This window comes from Bactrocera tryoni, chromosome 2 (assembly GCF_016617805.1).
Source record: "Bactrocera tryoni isolate S06 chromosome 2, CSIRO_BtryS06_freeze2, whole genome shotgun sequence".
NCBI lineage: Eukaryota > Metazoa > Arthropoda > Insecta > Diptera > Tephritidae > Bactrocera > Bactrocera tryoni.
Window position 1 is genome coordinate 41,177,736 of NC_052500.1, and position 26,441 is coordinate 41,204,176.

Genomic DNA, 26,441 nt, shown 5'->3' on the forward strand with positions numbered 1-26,441 from the left:
TGCGGGAGTTTCGAGGTGTAGAAGTTAAATAGTAACGGGGAGAGGACACCACCCTGCGGAACCCCTGTTTAATTGTTCTCAGTTTAGATGTTTCACCTCGACATAGTACGGATAATTGACGACCGTTCAGGTAGTTCATGGTCCACCTCTTTAACCCTGGAGAAAGCGTAGTTTTCTCAATGTCCTGCAGTAGCGTTGTGTGGTTGGCTCTGTCAAAAGCTTTTGACAAGACCAATGCTACGAGGATCGTTCTCTCACAGGGTGGTTTCTGGTTGAGGCCACGAACTATCTGAGCGTTTATGACGCTAAGTGCTGTGGTGGTGCACTTTTCGGAATCCATGCTGATGGCTGGCTAGGGTTAGGTGGCGAGTGAAGGTCGGGAGTAGCAAGGCCTCTAGTGTCTTCACTACTGGGGAGAGGAGAGTTATCGGACGATAAGATTCCCCTTTGTTTGGCGGGTTTCTCAGATTTTAGTAGTGGGACCACTCTTCCGATTTTCCACACATCGGGTATTTGAAGAGTAGTCAGCGACAGGTTCAGGACCTTGGTGAGATAACTTACTCCCGTCGAGCCTAGATGCTTTAGCATTAGCATGTTAATTCTATCAGGGCCAATGGATTTAGAGGATTTTTCTTTGTTGATGGCATTCTGAACCTCCTCATCGGTGAAAGTAAATGGCGCGCAGTCGTTTGGCATTTCGCGCAGCCGTCGGTTAACACAACTCTTGGCTTTGTCTACCGAAGGGTGCAGTTTAAACTGCCAGCTAAAATAGCTCTCGCACTTCTTCGGGTCCGAAGAGGCATGACCACTGAATTGAACTTCAACTTGGTCGTCGTGTCTCTTCGGGTTAGACAAAGCTTTGATAGTAGCCCAAAGCTTACTCACACCGGTAGAGTGGTTGCAGGACTTCCGGTGCTCTAACCATTTCGTCCACTTATGATGATTTACCATACGCCAAATCTCCAAATTGAGATCCCTTATTCGGGGAGAGCCGGGATCGGCATGGCGTAAGGTGTCGCGCTCGTTAGCTAAAACGGCTGCTTCGGCTGGGAAATTGGGGCGGATTGCCGCTAGCTGGGATGAAGCGAGCGGTAGCGGTAGCAACTCCTGGTTCCTCGCATAGTCTGTTCCGTGTGTCAGACTGTAATACGCCTCAACGTCACATCAGTCAATTGCAATTCTTGCAGTGGCAGTAGCCCGAATGAATGAAAACACTGCATCTCTGAAAGTATTCGACACAGTACTCACCGAAGGAACCAGAGAAAGAGGAAAACCCCCACTCCATTGGAAAGACCAGGTGGAGAGGTCTTTGAAATCTCCAAATTTGTGCCAAACAACAACAAGGAAGATCGCAGTAAAACGACTATTCCAATAGTTGCTCTGCACAATTTTTGGAATTAGAGCATCCTTTGATTTTTGCTTGTTTAAATTTGTGCAAGTGTCAATTGTGCGTCTATATTATTAACCGGTTATTATTCATATAAACGGTTACAAACCAGATATTCGAATAATTTTAGGAGCCCTATTACATATACGTATATGTATGTATAGGCTTTTATTTGCTGGCTCATTCAATATCTCGCCATTAATTTTCAGAGGTAAATCGATTGGGTTTTTTCTTTTTGGCATGATTGCAGCAACTGATAAAATACGCACAATTGTGTCTTAGCTAATCCAGGAAATTTTATGCATACCTAACTTCGCAAAAATAGTGGTATTGCAACGTTTGAAACATTCCATTGATGTGGAAATGGCAGCAAATATGCATACATATTAAATGCATTGTAGATAGAAAGGGATTTTAATGCTTGCTGTTAAAAAATTTACCCAAATTTTGTCCAACTATCAAGATAGACAGTGTTTAAATTAAGCAGTGAATATATGGATTTGTACCATATTTTTTGGTATAGAAAATTTTGTCCAATTTGAGCGAGTGTCTAAGTTATAAGAATGTCCAACTATCCAGGTTTTACTGTACTTAGAAAATATGTGGCAAACTTGCTCGAATGTTATTGGTCGATGATAGTGCGTCTGCTATGCAGTTATTATACTCTTGGAACATGTACAGAGTATAAAAGTTTTGTTCACCTAACGGTTGTTTGTGTCATCTAAAACTGTGGGAAAAAATACTAAGACTTTTTGAGTTAAATTTTGCGCGAAAACCCAGTTGTCGATTTTTTTTTAGGTTGGTATGACTGTTAGGGTTTAGTATACGCTTGTCTTTCTGAAAGACATAAAGTAAATTCGGCGATTTTTACGATGAGTGAAATTACGCAACAAAGAAGTTCCATTAAATTTTGTGTGCGGATTCAAATTTCAAATTGCCGAAATGTTTAGAAATTGGAAAAGGCATTCGGTGATAATTGCTTGTCGCGAGCAAGTATTTTCGATTGGTACAAATTATTCAAACGACGAACCACGATTGGACGGCCATCAACATCAACTGATGATCATCACTTCAATGAAATAAATTAATTGCAATGTTAAAGACGTATACATTTTCAAATTAAATTTAATAAGGAATATCTTGTTTGGTCTCTTATCGTTTAGCCGATTGCGGTGGGGCGGTTCGATACCCTGGACCCCTGTGTCTATTTCTTGGGTCATAACCTATTTTACATTTTATGCAAATGTTATGTAATGCCGCACAAACGTTAGTAAATCTTGCAACTTTTGTGGGATTATACCTTCCTCTATATTGCCATATCCTAAAATTCTGTACTTTGTTTTTAAGATTTCAATGCTTCGTTCAACGATACATTTACAAAGAAAATTTTGTTAATGAGGTTTTATACGATCTCTTAGCTATCTCTGCATTATTTTTTCATCCTTATCACTTTCATTAAAGCTAAAATAAACAAGTAAGGAAGGGCTAAGTTCGGGTGTCACCGAACATTTTATACTCTCGCATGGTAAAGTGATAATCGAGATTTCATTATACGTCATTTACATATTTTTCAAATACCGTATTTTTGTAAATTTTTACTCCGCTATCATCATTGGTTCCTAATGTACTATATATTATACAGAGAAGGCATCAGATGGAATTCAAAATAGCTTTATATTGGAAGAAGGCGTGGTTGTAAACCGATTTCACCCATATTTCGTACATGTCATCAGGGTGTTAAGAAAATATTATATACCGAATTTCATTGAAATCGGTCTAGTAGCTCCTGAGATATGGTTCTTGGTCCATAAGTGGGCGGCGCCACGCCCATTTTCAATTTTAAAAAAAGCCTGGGTGCAGCTTCCTTCTGCCACTTCTTCCGTAAAATTTAGTGTTTCTGACGTTTTTTGTTAGTCGGTTAACGCACTTTTAGTGATTTTCAACATAACCTTTGTATGGGAGGTGGGCGTGGTTATTATCCGATTTCTTCCATTTTTGAACTGTATATGGAAATACCTGAAGAAAACGACTCGGTAAAGTTTGGTTGACATAGCTATAGTAGTTTCCGAGATATGTGCAAAAAACTTAGTAGGGGGCGGGGTCACGCCCACTTTTCCAAAAAAATTGCGTCCACATATGCCCCTCCCTAATGCGATCCTTTGTGCCAAATTTCACTTTAATATCTTTATTTATGGCTTAGTTATGGCACTTTATAGGTTTTCGGTTTCCGCCATTTTGTGGGCGTGGCAGTGGGCCGATTTTGCCCATCTTCGAACTTAACCTTCTTATGGAGCCAAGGAATACGTGTACCAAGTTTCATCATGATATCTCAATTTTTACTCAAGTTACAGCTTGCACGGACGGACGGACAGACGGACGGACGGACAGACAGACATCCGGATTTCGACTCTACTCGTCACCCTGATCACTTTGGTATATATAACCCTATATCTGACTCCTTTTTAGTTTTAGGACTTACAAACAACCGTTATGTGAACAAAACTATAATACTCTCGTTAGCAACATTGTTGCGAGAGTATAAAAACAAAGTCAGACCTATTTTGATATTTAATCACCTTTTGTTAGTTTATTGAAATCTTGCAACAGTTTTGACAGTTCCACATTTATTCTGACCTAAAAATACGATCAAAAGCAATGTGAAATTTAAAAACAGTTGTCAATTGAAAACAAATTACGATCCGTTTGCTATCGGATGTCATAATGCCAATCACTGCAAACGATTGACGTATCAATAAATCTCCTTTAGTATGTTTGGCGATCTGTGCACGGACGTAAGTATTTCTTTCGCTTAGTCTTTTGCGACATCGGATGTATCGGCCAAGCTTTCGCGAAACCCAGCTATCTAGTAGTAGAACACAAGAGGATACGGGAGCTCCGACCCGCTTCCATTCCACCAATAGCGGTTCTAGGGTGCCTTTTCTTGCTAGCTCATCTGCTTTACAATTTCCTGCGATTCCGCTGTGGCCCGGCACCTATACCAGTCTTATCGCAAAGACACTCGCTGCTAAAGGTAGCGACTTTAGACACTCTTCGACTAACCCTGAACGCACTGTTATTGGGCTCAAGGCTAGTATCGCCGCCTTACTATCTGAGTAGATGGTCACTTCTCTGAAGGAGGCTACACTCCGGACCAATAAATCTACTGCTACTTTAATGGTTGCAACCTCGGCCTGGAAAACACTGCAATAGTCAGGAAGGCTGAAGTTAGAGTTTATAGAGAGTTCCGACAGTAAACTTCTCCACCAACCTTGCCCCCAAGCTTTGACACATTCGTAAAGAAGCTCTCAGCCCATCTCCACAACTTCCTCGTCGGTATATGGACAGAAAAAGATTTTCGAGTGTTCAGACACGTGTTCTTTTAGAATCCCAGACACTATGAGTTTGATAGCAACTTTCGCAGCCATACACCTTTCGACGATGTCTACGGACAATATGTTCAAGATAGCGTTAAGTGCCATGGTTGGAGTGGATTTTAGTGCGCCACACATGCTGACGAGCGCCGTTCGTCGAACGCTCTCGAGTTTCTTTGCAAGAGTCATCCGCCACATAATGACTCCGTAGAAAATAATGGCCTTGATTATGTATGGTGTCGCCAGAGAATCACTTGTTGTGAGAGACCTCATTTTTAGCAAATGTCTCCTCTACGGCAGTTCAAGGCAATCGATTCCGGTTTTGCTCTCTCTCCGATATTCGGCTTCCATGAACCCTATACCCATTTGCGTCCTTATGATAACCCTAGGGGACGGGGTTCTTTGCGAGAATACGCCTGAATCTAAAGGACTTATGGCAGTCGTTCACTTTTTCGCAGAAGCTTTTCTTAAAGTCCTCTGCCTTTTTTAACTCTAATTTGTATATTGCAAGTCCCGTTTTATACAACGCCCAGTCGTCAGTTGACCCACTCTTTCGGGCCTTGTTGAGTAAACGTCTGCAGGACGCTCTGATTTCCGAGATTTCTATAGTCCAATAGAGGAATTTCCCTCTGCCTTTCGGTGTTTTCAGTGGACAGGAGTTCTCCAGTGCAGTTTTACATTCCGAGCTAAAGATTTTGACCCACTCGTTCACAGTGTCGGTGGACATTCTTCGACTAGACTGAACCTGATATACCTATGATCAGAGAAGGCGTGATCGTCAAGGACCTCCTAGTTTGAGATCAGTGGAGAAAATTCGTTAAATATGAGGGTGAGGTCAAGAAATTTCTCGCCGCCTGTAGTCACGAATGTAGAAGTGTTTCCGATATTACAAATAAACAAGTTTTCGCTAAAAATGAAATCAGAGAGCGACTCACTTCTGCTATTAGTGCCCGCAGTGCCCCAGATTGAATCCTGTGAGTTGGCGTCAGAACCAATGACTCTGGCTCCTCCTCGTGACCCTAAAGCGTTGCTGAAATTAGGTAAAAGAAATATCGTTAATTTATTTCGGACTATCATACAGACTCTGGTTCCATCTGCATCGTTGGTCGCCGGCAGCTCATGACTATTCGTTCTCAATCTAGAGATGCCATTACACGTCAGCCACGGTTCCTGGTTCAGGTCGACATCGGCTTCGTCTTGTTTTAGACAAATCAGGAAATTGGCGGAGGCCGCCTTCGCATGGTGGAGGTTAATCTGGAGGAATCTCATCCTTCAGAGTATTACTTTTAATTGCTCTATCTTTTAACGTATTTAATAATAAACGAATTTTTTCGTTAAATTTATATTGATTTTCCAAAAATAGCAAAATTACCATTAATAATTCTTATTGTCTTTGACTGGTAGCGTTGTAAAATATCAATATTTGATTTGGAAGCCGTACCCCACACCTGAATACCATATGTCCATACTGGTTCTAAGATCGCTTTATGTAGCTTAATTGTATTCTCGAGACTGTGTTCAGAATTCGTGCAGGAGCCAATACGGATACATTTTGTTTGTCTTAATCTTAAGTTGCTGTCTTTTAGCTTTGATACGGTCTTTCCACGTAAATCGTCGGTCAAGATACATACCAAAGTATTTAAAAGAACTTTTTTGAGGAATTGGAGTGCCCTTTGTAAACTGTCAGCGTCAAAAAGAAGTGTACACCTTTTTCCTATACATTTTACTCTTTATTTCAGTATAAAAAAATTTGATTTTTTCAAATCAATTATTTTTTATCCATGGCATTGTTTCTGCTAAGTTGGACACTACTTCCGGGGAAGTTCTGGACCACGCTTCTAGTAAAATATTTTTCAGATAATTCTTACTGGTTATTAGGGTGGATCGATTCCGGACTTTTTTCGATTCGGGATTTCTAATAGTGCGGAAAAGTTGCCTTAGTACTTCCTGATTCCAATGCAACTTTTTGTTTTGAGATCGGATTGCATCTTTAACCCCAACTCCGGCCTTGAAATTTCGGAAATTCGCCTAAAATCGTGAAATTGTCTACCTAGCGCCTGAAATACGCATCTCATGGCAAAATGTATAAAACAAAAGTTATTTGTCACGTCATTTGCTATCGATATGTGATCATGGCCATAGGACGAACTGTTCCCGAGATACGAGCGAAAATGCGGCGCGCCACAGTGCAAGGTGAAAATCGGCTTGCGGCCACACTTCTTGACGTCGATTTCGCCGAGTGCTATCACTCACATTCATTCACCTACGCCAAAGGACACGTTCGGATAGGTCTCCACACAAATATTTTTTCATCGAGTTCCTTCACTCTTGTCGGTGATTTCGCCGGGTTCTATCACTGACATTCATTTCCCTGCGCCATACGACACGTTCGGACTGGTCTCCACATAAATATTTTTTCATCGAGTTCCTTCACTCTTGTCGTTCATTTCGCCGAGTGTTATCACTTATATTCTCTCAACAGAACACAGAACTCAAAATGTCTGTATCTAAATTTAAATTTTGACAGAAATGTCCTGTGTTTGGCATATATCCGTACAATCTCTCTGAGTCCCAGTTACCTACTTACCAGGATGTTCTTTTGTGTTATCAGTTTGAAAGATTTCGTATAGGGCGACTCCGAGGCGACAACTATGAACCTAGGAGTAAAGAGGTTACAGAAATAGTTGCAAAAAAGGTTGAAAATACTTTCAAAAAATCATCCGATAGTCCGTTCCGATACTTTCACACACCAGAGTTGTACAAATGCTCACCACATACCATAAGAAATTTCTGACACTTAAACAAATGTTTTTAAGGAACCCAACAGGTTTGATCTCCAAAAGAAACGACTTTGTCTCTTCTGCCGGAAAATTATTTGATATCACTGCTTGTAAATGCATTTATTTTTCTTCTTGCACTTGTTCAAAGGAGAGGAAAGTTCCTATCAATGAACAACCATTTCTGGACCAGAGAACCAGAAGAATTGGTCGCATTGGAAGTGTTGATCTACCTGAAACAAAAAAGATTACAAAGAAAAATGAACGTAAAGAAAAGCTTTCAAAACGTCATTCAACATCAACACTTCCCAGAAAAGTATCAGCTAGAACACGTGACCATTCAGATCAGCCAGACTCTCATACAGACTACAACAATGTAGGTGCGTCGCACATTGATTCTTCCAAAAACGATGCTGATGATGAATTTTATCTTCCATCCTCTAAAACCAAACAAAACACACTAGTATTAAGCTTAGTACGCAGCTCTCAAGAAACGTAAAAACTTCATATAAAAAAACGCTTAAGAAACGGTCAAGATACTTTCCTGCGACAAACTTACTTGTGCTAGTACGCAGCTCTCAAGAAATCTAGTACTAATTTTTGATACTTTTTTTCAGTAAAATGTGAATATGGCAAACCTTGTTTTGCGAAGAAACATCAAATCAACAATTGTTTCTTGAAGGAAATTCGAAGTAATCGTCAAATTCGTCCTAAATTAGTTGAAATCATTATTATGAAGTATATTCCATTTTGAAATGTTGCATAAAACCTACCAATCATCAACAACATTTCTTAAATCTCAATGAAAATATATATGTTACCATACACATACACACATACATATTACGCACAAAGTTTGTTTTCTTTGTTTATTCTCTCTTGCTCTTCTAATGTAGATCATTCACAATGCGTAACCAGCTGTCAAAATTACTTGAGAAATAATGTATTTTATTTCTTGAGCAATTACTTGAGAGCTGCGTACCAACCATTAGAACACACTGCTTTAGCTGCCAAAAGATTTGGAGTAAGTGATAGAGCAGCGGCCTTGATTGTTTAATCTGCTTTTCTGGATGCCCAAACACCGAAAGTATTGACTCTGTATATGGGCTGTATTTTGACGGGCGCAAAGACAATACACTTACACAAGTCAAGCGAAGGTGAAAAGTACTACCGCGACACTGTCAAAGAGGAATATATTTCTCTTATAGCGGAACCTGGTTGGCATTACTTTGGCCAAGCCACCTCTCCTTCCGGGTCAGCTGAGGATGAGACGCAAGCTATATGGCAACATTTACAAGACAATTCAGTTGATGTGGAACATCTAGAAGTTGTCGGTGCTGATGGCACCAACACGAACACAGGTTGGAAAGGTGGAATCATTCGGAAACTAGAAGAAAGAATAGGTAGGCCCTTACAGTGGGTTGTTTGTCTTCTACATTTCAACGAACTTCCATTTCGTGCTCTTTTCGAACACATAGATGGTGTCTCAAAGAGTCCAAATACATTCTCTGTCGACGTAGGTAAACTGCTCCCTGATTGTGAGAAGTTGCCTGTTGTCAAATTTGAAAGTTTTCCATCCTGCCAATTACCTTCTGAGGTTATTAATCCGACCCAACTTAGCACAGACCAAGCTTATCTCTATAAAATATCAGAAGCTGTTATTTCCGGGCGATGTTCCTCAGATTTAGCGTCGATGCATCCAGGTAACATGAGCAAATCTCGCTGACTCACCTGTGCAAATAGAATTCTGAGATTATACATATCTACTGACAAACCAACAAAGGAAATAAAGATTTTGGTCAAGTACATACTAACAGTTTACTTACCTTTGTGGTTCTCAATAAGATTCAACAGTTCAATCAAAGATGGCTCGCGCCATCTCTATGCTGCAATTCAAAGGTCGAGATACTTACCTGCTAAACTGCGCAAGGTTGTCGATTCATCCATTCAACAGAATGCTTTGTTTGCTCTTCCAGAAAAAATTCTCCTTAGTATGATGACTGACGAACGGATAGAAGTCAGAAAGTTGGCCCTTGACCGTCTTCTGGCAGCCAGAGAAGCAGAGTCTGACACTGTAAATGGAAGGGTTAGATGTAATAAAGTGCCAAAGCTGAATTTCAAAGCTAATAATTATTACGATCTGATTAACTGGAAGACCTTGACTGTTCCACCAGTTCTTTGTTCAGTTTCTAACGAAGAACTCATAAAAGGGCTGTCGGGAGACACTGTAGAGGTATGGAAATTTAGTGAATTCCCCTCTCACACCGTGGCAGTCGAGAGAACCGTCAAACTGGTGACAGAGGCATCTTCTAAAGTTATTGGCCCCCAATCTCGTGATCGTCTTCACGTCGTCGTTCTTGCTGTATGCTTAGGATCGTTATCCTGTTGGAAGATTCAGGATTGACTTAAATGTTCAGATAATCTGTTTCGTTAATTGTGCTATCGATAAACACCAGCCATCCCACTCCACTTGCCGCCATATACCCCCAAACAATTATTGATAACAGTAAATTTTTTTGCGTAAAATGAATATGCAAGACATATTATCGTAATTGTACACTTTGTTTTGACGCGTGAAATACTGAGTATATATGGTTTTATTTGTGGTTTTTATTTGTGTTGTTTTTGTTTTTGTAGAACTTTTTCGGATTGCTGTTAATTTCTTGCAAGAACAATATTTAGTTACATGTATATAAATAATAATTGATTTGAAAAAATTTAAATTTTTTTATACTGAAATACAGAGTGAAATGTATAAAAAAAGGTGTACACCTTCTTTTGACACTGACAGTATACATTATATAGTATATGAAAGCCGATGGATTGTGTTGAATAACTACGCTAAATGGTGCAAGCATGTTTCTGCCAGATTTACACCATGAACCATTACAACATTTGTTCTTCTTGGATTTTTTACATGTTTCGTGGTTTTCCATAAGCTGTACTCGTTGTTCTTATCAACATCAACATTTTTTAGAAATTATGCTATGTTCGGATCGACATTGAAAACACATTTGTGGGTTGTGGAATCTAAGTCGTCCAGCAATGTGTGTTTTCGATGAGTTTTCACTCTTGCTCTTGCAAGATTGCACGATGACACAAAATGCACAAATCCTATACCGAAATATGCAAGGTCAAGAGAGCACCCATTGCAGAATCTAATGATAATGACGGCACGAAAATGAACTTGGGTTTTGGTCTGACATATTTTACAGCCATTGCAAATATGTATATACATAGTTCTGCCATTTCATCATGAAAGGATATACGGATAACGAGTTGAAATGATTAAAAGTTACTTACGAAATTCGGAGTCAGCAGCTTCAACTTTAAGAGCTTATGGTATTTGTGTATTTTAAGACTTGAACTAGTAATTAGTATCTCCTCTCCAGAGTTGTGTGCTACTTGGTGACTTCAAAGCCAAAGTAGGTAAAAAAAATTATCTTCCATGGCCCGAAATATAACGCACGTCAACAAACACAAGGAAGGTTCGCCGTAGAGAAGCTGCAATCACAACAGACAGTGGAGCGATTTTCTAATCGACTTGCACTCCTGCTCTCTGTGAGCACTCGTCAACAACTTGGTATAAGGGAACTGTGAGACGGTATTTCAAGCTCCTTACGTACGTACAGCTGCAATCGTAACCATTGGTTTTCGGAAAATGCAAAAGAACAACTGGTACGATGAGGAGTGCAGTGTCGCAAAAAAAAGAAAAAAAAAGCATACTGACTATTACGCAACGTTACAATCGACCACTACAAGTGCGGGATGGAATAGATACCGAGAGCTGGAAAGGAAGGGGACACGCATTTGCAGACAAATGAAGAGAGAGGCCAAGCTGGCCAACAGGGGTAATGTTCGAAAATTCTAAGAAAAGATGCGGCGACTAATAGAAGGTTTCAAAACCGGAGCATACTCTTGTAGAACACTCAAAGGCAATCTAGTGACTGATGACCAGAGCATACTGGAATTATGGAGGGTATACCTCTCCATCCTGCTGAAGGGTTGTGAAAGCCCAAACCCAGGTGATGGGGAACCAGATTCCCAAATCGATGAAGATGGGACAGACGTTCCATTGCCTGACCCGTCTGAAGAACAACAAAGCGGCGGGAGCCGATGGATTACCGACCGATCTATTCAAACACGACGGTGAAGAGCTGATAAGGAGCATGCATCATCAGCTTCTTTGTAAAATATGGTCGAATGAAAGCATGCCCTACTATTGGAATTTAAGTGTGCTCTGCCCAATCCACAAAAAGGGAGACCCCACATCACCGTGAACAAATTGATTGAACCTTATCAATGTGGCTTCAGAGCTGGCAAATCAACAACTGACCAGATAATCACCATGCGCCACATCTTGAAAAATACCTCTGAAAAGAGAATCGACACTCACTACCTTTTCGTCGATTTCAAAGCTGCTTATGACAGCACGAAAAAGAGCTGACTTTATGGCAACTAATATGACTAATACGTCTGTGTAAACTGACGTTGAGCAATACCAAAATTGTCATGATCGGGATGGACCTCTCCGAGCCTTTCGACAAGGCGACTCCCTTTCGTGTGGCTTCTTCAACCTACTTTTGGAGAAAATAATTCGAGCTACAGAACCGAATAGGAAAGGGACCATCTTCTACAAGAGTGTACGTATGGTGATGACATTGATATCAAAGGTCTAAACATCCGCGCCATCTCCAGATTGGATAAGGAAGCAAAGCAAATGGATCTGATGGTGAACAAGGGCAAGACGAAATATCTCCTGTCATCAAGCAAACAAGGTGGAGAAGAACCTCGCTTCGCTTGGAATTCCCGATTGACGACACTTTGTGAAAAGGAGAAACGACTGACGTGCCTTTATTAACTCGGTAATAACCGCGCAAACGGCGTCTTCGACAGTAAAGAAAAAAAGAAGAATTTGTAGAAATATTTGAAAAGGATCTACAGCTGATATTTGGGCTCTTAACAAAAAAAAAAGACGTTTTACGGTGACCACTATATCTCTGAACTGGATTCTCTGAAATTAGGTAAAATTGCGGTGTCTCAAAAAAAAAAAAATCGGTTTAGCCGTTTACGAGTAATATTGGTCACCGACTTACCTACCGAAAAAACAATTTTGAGGAAAACGCGTTTATTGGAATGTAATTTCAAGCACCTATGAAACGCCTTATAAATTTGGGTATAACTTCAAATGTATTCACCGGAACGTGTGTGTGTTTTCTTAAATATATGTACATTAAAAATATAAAATAAAAGAACGATTTTTTGAAAATTCTAAGTGTGTATAACCTCTTAATTCGGTAGGAGCATGCAAATATAGATGAAAATAAAGAAGTCAGTTTCCGCAGTTATTAACTTTTGCCTTTTTTTATGTAGTGCCAAGCGTGAGGTTTATGGTGACAAGAATGCGAATGAACCGAGCTCAAATCTAAATTTTCTGAAATAGAAAGCAATTGCCCAATAATTCTTATGTATGTACAGTTACTCACAAAAATGAGTATACACCGAAATTCGTTAAAGAAATACACATGCAGATGTGATGCGACGTCGCTACTCATTTAGCCATCCCGGCCCCACTAGGCGAGTATTTACCCTAGAAGCCGCTGTAGCTGCTGTAGCGTAGCTACAACGCTGCTGAGACCTTTTGAACGGCGGGATTGCGGCCTAATATGATGGCGTCGTGTTGATGTTGCCCGGTTTTGGCGCCAGGGACGGGATTCTGCTGGAGAGGGTCCGCGCCGGCGGTATGTCGTCACAGGAGTCCTTTGAGATCGCCTGACGTTACTACTGGTGCGAGGAGCCGGTGTGCGCCCGGAGTCACGTCTGGTAGTACGGTGCAGCAGCGTATGATGAGCCCGCACACAGATTTGGCAACGATTATGTGATGGGCACTCCTGAGTTGCGTGGGAAGTTGCCAGACAATTCAGGCAATACCCGTGCGGCTGTGCCACCTGCTGGCGTTGCATCGGCGGCATGCCTTTGAAGATACCGCAGTGCGATAGCCGATGCGGGCGGCGGCAGAGTGGACAAAGAATTTGTTGCAGGTTCGCTGGTAATGCAGGCGTGCTTTGACGCGGAGCCGTTGTCGCGGTGGAGCCTGTCGTTGTTCGTGGCGCTGCCGGTGCAGTGTTGGCCCGGGGTGCTGCTATTGGGTCAGCTTCAGAGCGAGGGGCGGAAACTGCCGAACGCATGGTTGGCGTTGACGATGATGCCATATCCACGTCCATATTTCTCTGTGAGAGGAATGATGATATTAGTAATATATTGTGAAATTTACAATAATATGGACTTTTGTGCCACGATATGTGGCATGAATAGGATGTCATTTTTTTATCAGACATTTATGTTAAGTCTTTTGTGTCATTTATGTTATTCGAGGTTTCGATTTGGTAAGCGGTTTATATGTTTATCGATTTATTGATTTATTAACATAGCGGTTTCGGTTTTATGTTTCTTTATCTTCGGCGGTTGGTAAAAAGCATAATTTGACGAGCGGTCTGGTTAGCGTTCCGGTTTGAGTGCGGATATCAACTACTCGAACATAACCGTCGGAACCGTAATGAAGTTGTTTTATGCGGCCGAGTCGCCATTCCGTAGGAGGGAGACAATCATCTTGTATAAGGACGCAGTCTCCAAGCTTTGGTGCCTTTTCTTGAGTTTTCCATCGGTATCTCTTGTGAAGGTCCTTTATGTAATCTTCCTTCCATCGGCGGCTGAAATCATGATGGAGGATTTTAATTCGCTCCCATCTGTTTAATAAGGATAGCGACTCCACGCCTGGTTCAGGTATGGCCAGAATGGGTGCTCCTTTTAGAAAATGCCCTGGGGTTAAGGCTGTGAAGTCGGAGGGATTTTGCGAGAGTGGTGAGATAGGTCTAGAGTTTAGTACGGATTCGATACGAGCGAGTAATGTAGTAAACTCCTCATAATTGAATTTATGGTTACCAGCGGTTTTCTTTAAATGGGACTTAAAGCTCTTTACTGCTGATTCCCAGAGTCCGCCAAAGTTTTTTCCATTGTCGCTCATAATTTTTAAAGGAAATCTGCGTCGTCCGACAAAGCGGGCAAATGCTGCAAGAAAAGCCGCAGTAGTCAGATCCCAACATAGCTCGAGGTGTACTGCCTTTGTTGTAAAACATACAAAGACAGCCACATAACCTTTTCTAAATGAGGAAGACCTTAGCATCGAGGCCTTTATCTGGAAAGGTCCAGCAAAATCAACCCCAGTGATGGTAAAGGGTAAAGCATAGTTGCAGCGTTCAGGTGGTAGGGCTGCCATGATCTGCGTACGCATCTTGTGCTTGTACATAGTACACTGTTTACACATGAAAATGGTTCTTTTAATTTGTGGCTGTAGTCGCGGTATATAGAACTCTTGTCGGACCATTTGTTGCATCAAGCGATGCTCACCATGCAGTGTAAGCTGGTGGAGATGTATTAGAAATAAGTAGGTAAAACGGGATTTCTCTGGGATAATGATGGGATGTCGTTCATTGTAACTAAGGCTGGAGTTGGCTAGTCTTCCATTTGCCCGTAGTAATCCTTTAGCGTTCAGGAATGGGTTTAACTCGAGAAGTGAGCTTCCCTTTTCGAGAGGTCGCTTTTCAAGCAACTTTGATTTCTCTTTGCTGAAATATCGAGTTTGTGTATACAAAATTAGACTGACCTTGGCATGTTGCAAGTCGGAATATGTTAGTTGTATGTAAGAATTGTTTGATATTCTTTTCGCCCTTTGTTTAAGTTTATGAATGAATTTGTGCATATAAGCGACTACCCTTAGTGCTCGAGGAAATGATGAAAATCTTTGGAGAATATCATCCTCTTCTGGAGTGGTATGAAAATTTTCTATTTTCCGACTTTCCGGAGGTATGATATTCCGAGCAGGAGACTTTGTCCAGAATTCTTGTGATTCTGTTAGCCATGTGGGACCATTCCACCAGAGTGTAGTGCTGGTGGGGTGAAGTGGTTTTCAACCTCTTGTCCCCAGATCCGCTGAGTTATCTGCACTTCAACATGTTGCCATTTTGCTGAGCCAACTAAGTCTAAGATTTGTGATATGCGATTCGATACATATGTCTTCCAAGTATAGGGTGGTTTTTCCAACCATGCTAGAACTATTTCTGAGTCTGACCAGAGATACATTTTGTGATCGTTTAATTTGAGATGGGTTTGAACTATTGAAATTAATTTTGCTAACAGAAGAGCACCATTTAGTTCAAGCCGTGGCAGGCTTAGTGTCTTCAAAGGCGCAACTTTGGCTTTGGCTACCAAAAGATGAATACTGAGTGCGTGTGTAGACTGTTGCCCAATAAGCCTTTTCAGAGGCATCACAGAAACCGTGTAATTCTGCGTTAATGTTAGGGGTGAAATTTACCCATCGAGGGATTCGAATTTCTGATGTAGTATGTAGGTTGTTAGCAAATTGAACCCATTTTGTTAAACGTACAGGTTTTACCTGTTCATCCCATTCAGTGCCATCTTGCCACAATTCTTGAATGAGAATTTTAGCTTGAATCATTATTGGCGAAAGCCATCCTGCGGGGTCGAAAAGTTTTGCCACCGAGGAAAGGATTTGTCGTTTTGTAATGGCGGACATTGCAGATATTGACTCAATTGTATATGATAATTGATCTGTTATCGCATTCCATTGAATCCCTAGTGTTTTTGTTGTACTAGCTTTTTCGAATTTAAGGAAGTCAGTATCTAATAAGTCTTCCTTTCTTATATCTTTGATTATTTCGGGATGATTTGAGGTTATTTTCTTTATGTTTGAGTTTGCAACACGGAAGTTGCTAAAGGTAAATTTGTTTCACAAGTTTTTGCAACTTCATGTAATGTCCTAATGGCTAAATAGGGTGCGCAGTTGATGCCAAAGGTAACTGTTTTAAGTTTGTAGTCGCTAATTGGACTATTAATTGAATTGCGGAAGAGTATGCGTTGGAAATCTTGGTCATCTTCATGCACCTGAATTTGCCTATACATTTTCTCAACATCCCCGTTAAAAACGTATTTAAACATGCGCCAATTTAGTATTAGCAACATGAGATCAGGTTGTAATGTTGGCCCTGTGTATTATACATCATTGAGTGATTTGTCTGAGCTCGTACAGTTTGAGGCATTGAACACCACTCGTAATTTCGTTGTGATTTTATCTGGTCTTATTACCCCATGATGTGGAAGGTAAAAAGATAAATATCTACCTTTGGATATTTTTTCATATGGTACAGTTTCTTCCATATGATTGAGGTCAAGATATTCCTCCATCACATTATCATATGCTGATTTTAGCTCATTTTTTTCGTCAGGCTTTTTTCCATGCTTAGGAATTGCTGGACTGCTGAGATTCTAGAATGGCCTAGAGCTATAGTTTCTGGAAAGGTGGATTTGAATGGCAGTCGCACAACATAACGACCATGTTCGTTTCTTGTTGTTGTGGACTGGTAATAGGCTTCGCATGCCTGGTCTTCTTCTGAAAATTTGGTAATCTGGGGTACTTCTTCCACTTCCCAGAATTTTTTGAGTTCATTATTTAAATATTCGTTTGAAATATTTTCAACTTCAGTTGTAAAAGAATTAATTTTTTCTGTGACTTGGCCACTTAATATCCACCCAAAGATTGTATTTTGGGCTAACAATTTATTGCAGATTTTCTCTATACCTTCAAGAATTATTTGAGGTATTAAGTCACTGCCTAATAATATGTCGATTTGTGATGGGGTATGACAGTTGGGATCTGCTAATTTGAGATGTGAGCATTTTTCCCAGTGTATTTTATTTACTTCATAGCTTGGAAGCAAATTTGTAAGTTGCGGTAGAACGATGGCTTGTGCATCTATTCGTACATCCGCATTTGGAGAAACTATGGTGATTGGGCATATTTTATTAGAATTTTGAATAATTCTTCCGCCCATTCCCGAAATTTGAAAATTGGAATGTTTTATTGGCAATTTTAGCCGATTTTGAACCTTTGATGATATAAAGGATCTTTGAGAGCCTTGATCTATTAACGCTCTTAGTTTGAATAAATCACCTTTATGTTCAATGGTGATGACCGCAGTGGGTAAAAGAATTTTGCTTTCATTTTCTGAATGAAGCGCTTGAATTTTTGCTGCTTTAGAGCAACATGGTTGTTCTTCCCTTTTTCCGGGATTTGAGGTTTCGGGATTACTTGATGCAGTTGTAGCGACTAACCCCGTGGTTTTTTGAAATGGATTTTTCTTCACATTTTGAAAATTGGTAACATGAAGCATTGAGTGGTGTCTTCGTTGACAGTATACACAATTGAATTTGCTTTCACAGCCTTTTGTCATATGAGAATTCGACAGACAGTTTATGCAAAGTTTGTGTTGACGGACCAGATTGTTTCTATCTGAAACGGATAATTTTTTGAACCTCTCGCAAGATCTTAATTTATGACCTGCCTTACAGGGTTCACACAATGATTGCCATTGACTACTTTGATTTGACACGAATGTGTGACTTTTATTGACGTGTCTATTATATTGTATGTTATTACTGGCTTGGGGTTTGAACAAGTTTTTATTTGAGTCATTTTGATGACTTTTTGGCTTTATAGTTTTTTTGTCTATTCGCTCAGCTATCTCGAATTGAGCAGTGAGGAATGTTTTCATCTGTTGCCAGGTGGGCATTATTTTTCTTTCCACTAGTGATTGTTCCCATCGTAGTAACGCAGCATCAGGCAGTGTTTCTGCGCAAATGGTTACTATAATAGGGTCCCACGATTCTGTGGATACATTTTGTGTTTTTAACACTGATAGACAATTTGTCACTGTGGAGTGTAAGTTTTGAAATTCCTGGCTAGTTTCTTGTTGGATTTTTGGCAAATGCAATAAAGTTTTTATTGGGTTTTCTATCATAACCCTTTCATTTTCGTGCCTTTCAACAAGTGCTTCCCAAGCCAGTTTAAAATTTTCGTCATTTAAAGCGAATTGCTTGACGATACTGCCTGATTCCCCTTTTGTTTTATACCTGAGATGGTATAGCTTTTGTGCTTGTGAAAGTTTAGGATGGTTTATATAAACAGCAGTGAACATGTCCCGGAAGGACGGCCACTGGTCATAACATCCATTGAAAACTTCAGTATCAGAAGCTGGTACCTTTAGGTACATGCCTTTATCTTGGTCTTCTTTTTGTGTTGTAACTACTCTGGGAGGGGGAGTAGTGGCTCTACTTGGCCTTACTAAACTTATTTGTTCAGGTATCATTCCCTTTGTCAACTCGTACTGATCACGGCAGTTATCACACTTGGCTGTCGCCGAAGCTTTTGTGTTTTCTGGGAGTTCTGCGTCGTCAGTATCTAGTACTGTATCGTACGCTGCCAGAAGACGTGCCCATAGATTGTTAACACTTTCTAATTTTATATTTAAAACTGATTCCGTGATATCAGTAATAAGGGAAGCTTGGAACCGTGTGCAATATCTTATAAAGCTATCACTTTCAGTGATAAATTTCGATATTATATGATCTTTTGATCTCTTTTGTTTGTACCGTGTTTAGAGCGTGTAGCTTCATAAGCCTCTGCACTTGCGGATTAACAAGTATATGCTTCAATATATTAATATTTGAATGTTTGTATGTATGTATGTATTTTATAAGTAAGATTTGGGTGAGTGCATATGTAAATATGTATGTTTGTATTTATTCTCGCATTGGAAATTTTGCTTTTTATGCCTTTTGCTTACCTATTTTATGCAATCCTGCTTACTGTTTGAAGAAACAGAAGAGGTATTGCTGGGAAGATTTGCAAGTAAATACTTAAATATAATTTGTTTTTTCTCTGTTGTAGTGGGTGTGTTTGTATACACAAGGGTAAGCTTAGAAGGCAGTAAATGATTTCCTTTTGTATTTATAAAAATATATGGATGATATATTTTTTCAACTGTATTTTGTTCCCGTTTAGAAAATGATCAAGCGGATTATATACATAGGTTTTATATTTGATAAAACCGTATGATATCATACATATTTACATATGTATGTTCATAAAAAATTGAAATGACTTACTTTGTCTCGCCTCAAGGGAATTTTGGGAGAATACAGTACATATATTTATATAACTAGCTGACCCGGCGAACTTCGCACCGCCTAATTATTGGAGGCATATTTAGTAAGTCAGAAACACACTACACAATACTTTTTTAATTTTATTGAAATTTGCTGCTTTTAGATTTTTAGGAATATTAAAGAATTATAGTATAGATGCACAGCAAAGAGACGTTAACATTTCAAGTGACATTTTACCATAGAAAATTTTTTTTGAGTGAATACTGACAAATATTTACACTATAACTATCAAACTACATCTGTCGTTTTTTTTTTTTTGACGATGGCCATGGTTAGGAAAAGAAGAAGAACTACATCTGTCATCGAGAAAATAAAGAATTCAAGCAACTATAATATAGTTATAGTGAAGCTATATATCCCTCAACTCCTTAAAATGCATTGTCCGTTTTGTAAAAAGTGGATGGAACGGCAGAAAAAAATAATAACTTCAGATTTTGTACCAAGTCTGGTAAGAATGTAGAACGAATAATACGCGTGAACAGGGAAAAAGTACAAAAAAATATATTAAAGCAAAAGCTGCTATCTAATCCAAAACACGTTTCTACAATGCCATCTTCATCATCTGAGGAGACATTCTGTGAATTAGATTTATCGGCCGAAGACATACAGGACATTCAAGTTATTGAAGACAGCCAAAAGCCCAACATCAAGAATGTTCTGGTAGATATTGATGTTATTGAAGACAGCCAGCAGCTTAACATTGATAATGTTCTGATCGAATCAGATTTGTCCGAGTCGCCTAGTACTTCCCCCATATTATCATGTCCTGGCGAGCCAAGTGGTTCCCAAGTAGATGGAGCCAAGTTGATGTAAATAAGGAGTTACTAATACACGTTGACATTAAGGATCCAAATGCACATATTATATACATATTAAGTCATTTATTTATATTTATGCACTTCATATACAAAAATTTAAAATTTTCTTGGATGTGCTCGTTTCTGGACTGTGAACATGATAAACAAATCTTTGCTTAAATTAAATACAACACAGTTATGATCATATACAGTTAATTAATATAGTGCTTTCTGGTAGACAATATTTTTATTTTTTTTTTGCGGTGCGTAAATAAATACGGATGTTGTATTTCCGACACGCGAACACGCAACGTATAATTGTCCATGAGCGAAACAGGGAAACTCTTAAGTTTATTCCGCAAACTTGCAACGATTGGCCTTGCGATTTATTTATGGTCATCGCAAACGCCAGACGCACGGGAAATTGCAACCTCTTAAAATCAAATGGCAAATCCGTTGGAATCATAGGTATTCGTGGGATTAAGACATCCTCTCCTTTGTATTTTCCTTTGATTATTTTAGCTTCGATGATGTTATTCATGAGTTTCTTCACAACCAATCTCGTTCCATTGCAAAGTCGAGGTTGATTAATATTACGCAGCATGATGACAACTGACCCTACTTTTAATTTCAAATTATATGGTGGTAGTCCAGGCAAGTCCAATGAATTTAAAAATTCTGTAGGATAGTTGACTACGTCATCCTGGTTTGTGGCCGTGTCAACTGATTTGTACGTAAACAACTCTCCTGGAAGGAAATTCTGAATGGTAGCATTGAGATCATCGACATCTTTGTTTTTTGCTGCCAATATTGCTCGTTCACTTAGCCAATCATGGTTATTATATTGTTGTTTAATGTCCGGAAAAACACGCTGAATAAGCTCCTTTTTCGATTCTGTGAAGTGACAGAAATCTGTGGGAAAAGTCATTAATCCGGTCGAGCAGTCAACTGCGACCTTACCATTGCCAATATCCAGCAACTGCTTCGAAAACACAGTCGCAGTTTGATCTTGTTGCAAAAACACTCGCATGTTAGTAGTTAATTGTAGTGTCTTTACGTGCCGCCACAAATTTGATTATTTTAGACATGCGTTTATTTCGTCAGCAACAGTCGATCGAGGAATTACTGGAAGAGTCTGACGAAAATCACCTGACAACAGTATCATAGCTCCACCAAAAATGTTTTGGTTATCACGTAAATCTTTTAACGTCCTATCTAGTGCCTCCAGCGACCTCTTATGGGCCATTGTGCATTCGTCCCAAATTATCAATTTGCATACTTGGAGAGTCTTCGCCATAGCACTATTTTCAGCAATGTTGCAAACTGGCGTTTCGTTGATATACATGTTTAATGGTAATTTTAAGGCTGAATGTGCAGTTCGTCGGCCTTCTAATAAAGTTGCTGCTATTCCAGATGAAGCCAACGCTAGGGCTACCTCATTTTGCGATCGGGTCTTTGCTAATAGCAATGAAATTAGGAACGTTTTCCCAGTACCCCCAAGAGAATCAAGAAAGTAAATCCCCCCAGACCCACTGTTTACAGCTTGTGTTAAACGATCGTACGCAATCCTTTGTTCTTCGTTCAATTGCGGAACAGTTGTGCGAACTGCTTCGGTCATAGCTTGAGTATCTTACTCGAGTTCTCTTTGCAACTCATGGTTTAAGGGGCTATACCAGTGTGACGCATGAAAAATTAGGCGATTTTCGTGAATTTTTTTAAAAGAAAGTACTAGATTGAATGTTTCGACGTTCTATGGACGTAATAAAGTATATTTTTAGCTATATTAAAAAAAAAAAAATTTACAAAAATATTGGAAAATAACGGAGTAGTGTGCTGTCTGCGGAAGTGCCAAAAAAAAGTGCCTCAACTGCTGGCATGATTCCGGTCGATTGAACAAAAATATTCAAAATGTTTATTAAACTTAAATATATTTTCTATACAATGGACTACGATCTTTGAAAAATATCAAAAATTAAGAAAATGGCGCCATTTTGAAAAAAAAAATCGTTTTTTTACGAAAAAAATTGTTTTTTTTTTTTCAATGCCAAATTGACAATTTTCAACCAATCAAAAAAATCGATCGTAGTCTATTGTATAGCAAATGTATTCAACTATATCCAGTTTTAATTTGAAGTCCGTGATCGGTTAATTTCTCGTTGAGTTATAATGTCAGCAAATTTGAAAAATGTCGTTTCGAGAAAACGCGTTTAAAGTTTCACTTATATATATGTTTGCACCTCTGAGCGGTCGCTATTTAGAACGCTGCCATTCAAAAACTATTTAAAATACGACCTCGCCGATTTCACAGGATATTTTTGAATATATAAGCTATCGAAAAAAGCAAAAAAAAAAATTTTTTTTTTGAAAGTGTCACACTGGTATAGCCCCTTAATGCATCTTGCATAGCACGATTGGGTGCTGTCAGGCCCAAACACGACAATACTTTATTTGCCATCAACAAATACATATCTTCTATTATGATCAATGTGTAATTGTAAATCTCTGCCGTAATTTCCAATGTAGGATTCAAAGTTTCACAACGCGCGCGATGCAACACATCCTCAGACATGTCATCCCTATATTTCATCCACATATCATTCGGATTTGAGGGGAAACAAGTCGATATTATAATCGCAAACAGTGTGCGAATTTGATGCGGCGATGAAGATATCACGGAATCCTTGAGCGTATCATCCCAATGCGAATCGTTTTCAAGCAACCGTAATAATTGGCACGCCTCACGGCAAGTCGCACACAGATGTCCATCAACTGTTCGCAATTGTTGAAAAGATGTCGGACCAGGAACATTCACCAATAACAATCTAAGATAATAACATTCATCGTTATTAGGATGTACTGTATATATACGGCCTATAGCATCTGTGGCAAATACATTTTCATATCCTTCAAGTGGTGTTCTTTGTTTACGACGCTGAAAAGACTTTGATGATGCGTTCCATGTGTAGTAGCGCGCATATCAGCATACAGCAAAGTGGGAGCGAATTGATCAGTTGCACAAATTGAGAAGAAACCTGTCAATGTGGTCACAGGTGGACGTGCCGCTCTATCCACAGCGTTGTTTGGGTTGAAATACACTCGTTGTAAATTTTCTAAATGAACTGCGCAAATGCAATACAGTGGGATGTCTTTCATGAATTGCAAACGAAAATATGCGCCAAATAGCCTCATTGCTGCTTACATAGCGACCCATCTGATAGTGAGACACTTCATCATTTGTGTTTGTTACTGCGAACATGGCCATGTCGCTGCCTTTGTTAACATATTTACATATGTACTTTATGGATTTCACAGAGTTACAAAATTCCACGTTGATGTGAGCTTCAAAAGTTTTGGACAATATGGACGAGAACGGCACAATCAAACGATTGTCTACGTGAAAATCTTGTCCTTTTATCTTGACATCTACAGATCGTCCACCGTCCTCAACTGATCGCCGACGATATAATGGGTAACCATCGATTCCCGAGATGGTTTCAGCAAGCAAGTTTCTCGGGTACCGTTTGGAGCACTTGCCGTCGATCATACAGGGTGAGCTGTTGTTGAAAACTCCGCAAGGTCCATGTATCATGTGTTTAGTTACTATCGTATGCAATTTTGGGTCAACCGTTTCATCAGGAATTTCGGCTGAAATAATGGAATCAATTTCTTCTGGCCTTATTTTGTCAACCAACCAGACTAATATATGAGCATGTGGCAAACCACGCTTTTGCCACTCAACAGAGTACATCCAACAACGTACATGGCCATACACACAATGCTTTGTAATGAAATTCATTAAAGATTTTAATTTTTGCTTGTAAACTCTGGCTGTGATGTCATGCCTATCAAGTGGTGTTTGGTTGTGTAGCAGTTCTTTTTTATTTCAATCCATTGTGGGCTACAGGTGAATGTAATAAATAGGTCTGGACGGCCATACTTTCGAACATAAGACATCGCATCTTGAGCGTACTCGTGCATGTGGCGCGGGCTTCCGATGTAAGTGGCCGGTAAAATTGTCATTCTTCCTACATTATTTTCATTGCCGTCAGCATTGATCGCATCGCGAAGATGAATGTACTCTTCAGATCGAAGCTGCTGTTGGTTAAGACGGATGTATGTCAATCTTTCAGTCTCAATTTTGACGTACATGTCCACTGCATACTGATGAAAGAGCCGTTGACACATCAAAATGTGATTTACTTCACCTTCACGGATCATGAGTCTGTATGCATAATAATTCATGGCACTGACTTTTTGTGTGTATCAGCACCTGGAAGTACATATGATAAAAAAATACATTTATATATTGAACATATAAAATATTTTATTTTGTATAATCTAATTACCTGTTGTTGGATTAACCATTTTGATATTAAAATGGTACCCATCTTCTCCCTGCCAGAAAATTAATGGGTATTGTAAAGCATCATAAGCTCTATGCGTTTCATATACACGTTTCAATTCATTGTTCCGGCGATGAAGTACAATATCTCTTGATTGCAAATTCTCTCCAACAACGACAATAGCCACTTCATCTATTGTCGGTGAATTAAACCTCCTTGCATGCTCTCCAGCAGGTGTTTTGTCGGCTCTTATTACAATATTATGGCTGTCTGATGGCATCCGATCCAGTGCCATTTTGAACATCTTCACTAATTCATTATTCTCGTGAAGAAATGTTTGCAGTTGTTGGACAATGATTCGCTTGACGGTTGGATTATGACCACAACGTGTATCAACTTCCACATCTTGATTGCCCATAAAATAAATTTGCAAAAATTTATGATCTGCATCTGGCACTGGCAGCATTGCCCCCCGTAGGTGATGAATTTGTCCTTGTATCTGTAATTGTTTAAGAACAAGTTAAATTAATTGTGATACAAATATAAATTAGAATTTCACTAAAACAATTATGGTATACTACCTTGAAAGTAGGCATGAACCCGTCTTGTACTATATGCGTTGCACCAAACGATGTCATTTGGAAGCAATTATTATATTTTTGGATGTTAGCCAATAAGTGTTTAGACTCACTTTCCATCCCATTAACTAATGAGTGTAACGGTTCAGGTGGTGGAACCAATTGAGGCATTTGTACATTGCCACCAGCACAACATAATCTTGTACTTTAATGCTTTACAATGTTGACAAATGATTGACATTTCTCCAATCGTCACAGATTTGTTGGCACTATAATCAAATTCCGGATCGTAGGAAAATGCTCCTCGATCGAGGTTTACAGGAGCATTGCGTCTGCGGAATCGATTAAATTCGTTATCCAGTGCTCGCTGCTGTTATGATCGATGTGCACGAACTCGTTCCATTCTCCCCCTATCCAATTGATAGTTATTTACTCTTGAACGTAATTCTCCCATACGTGTACGACTGTTATCATTATCAGCATCTCGCTGGTCATTAGTGCGGTTGGAGCGTAAAGTAGCTCGTTGCACATTTACACGACTTCGACGACCTATGTCAGGTCGTTTTCTTTTCCTCGGCATTGTAAGCAGCGAGAAGAAAATCACTTTTAGCAGTATTTCAATATTTCTCCAATTAAATGTTTCTTTTTTTTTTACATGAGATGACAAAACCAAGGATGTTAAAGTAGGAGCGCAGCAAAAAGTCTCTCTCTATATGGACAAAACAATGTAACGTTCGGATACACGTGCTTTTTACATGAGATGACAAAACAATGGAACGTTCGGATACACTTATTACTTACTTATTACTTTCTTATTTCTCCAATTAAATGTTTCTTTTTTTTACATGAGATGACAAAACCAAGGATGTTAAAGTAGGAGCGCAGCAAAAAGTCTCTCTCTATATGGACAAAACAATGTAACGTTCGGATACACGTGCTTTTTACATGAGATGACAAAACAATGGAACGTTCGGATACACTTATTACAGAGCATCTCGACAAGATAGAAGTTATAGAATACTAACTGTTATTGCCATTGCCAAATCTGTATGTGGGCATTTGCTATCATGATATAATCATTTGCGCAAAAGCGTAGGGTAGGTAGGT

General features: G+C 39.4%; 2 protein-coding genes across 4 annotated transcripts in view; one reads left to right on the top strand and one right to left on the bottom strand.

Annotated features, from left to right (window-relative positions):
* LOC120767397 (MTOR-associated protein MEAK7) overlaps positions 1-26,441 on the top strand; it is a 107,129-nt gene that overhangs the window by 26,596 nt on the left and 54,092 nt on the right. The gene's annotated exons all lie outside the window — the stretch shown is intronic.
* On the bottom strand, positions 13,121-13,759 carry LOC120767399. The gene has a single exon (XM_040093436.1). The coding sequence runs from the start codon at positions 13,757-13,759 to the stop codon at positions 13,121-13,123; it is 639 nt and encodes a 212-aa protein (XP_039949370.1).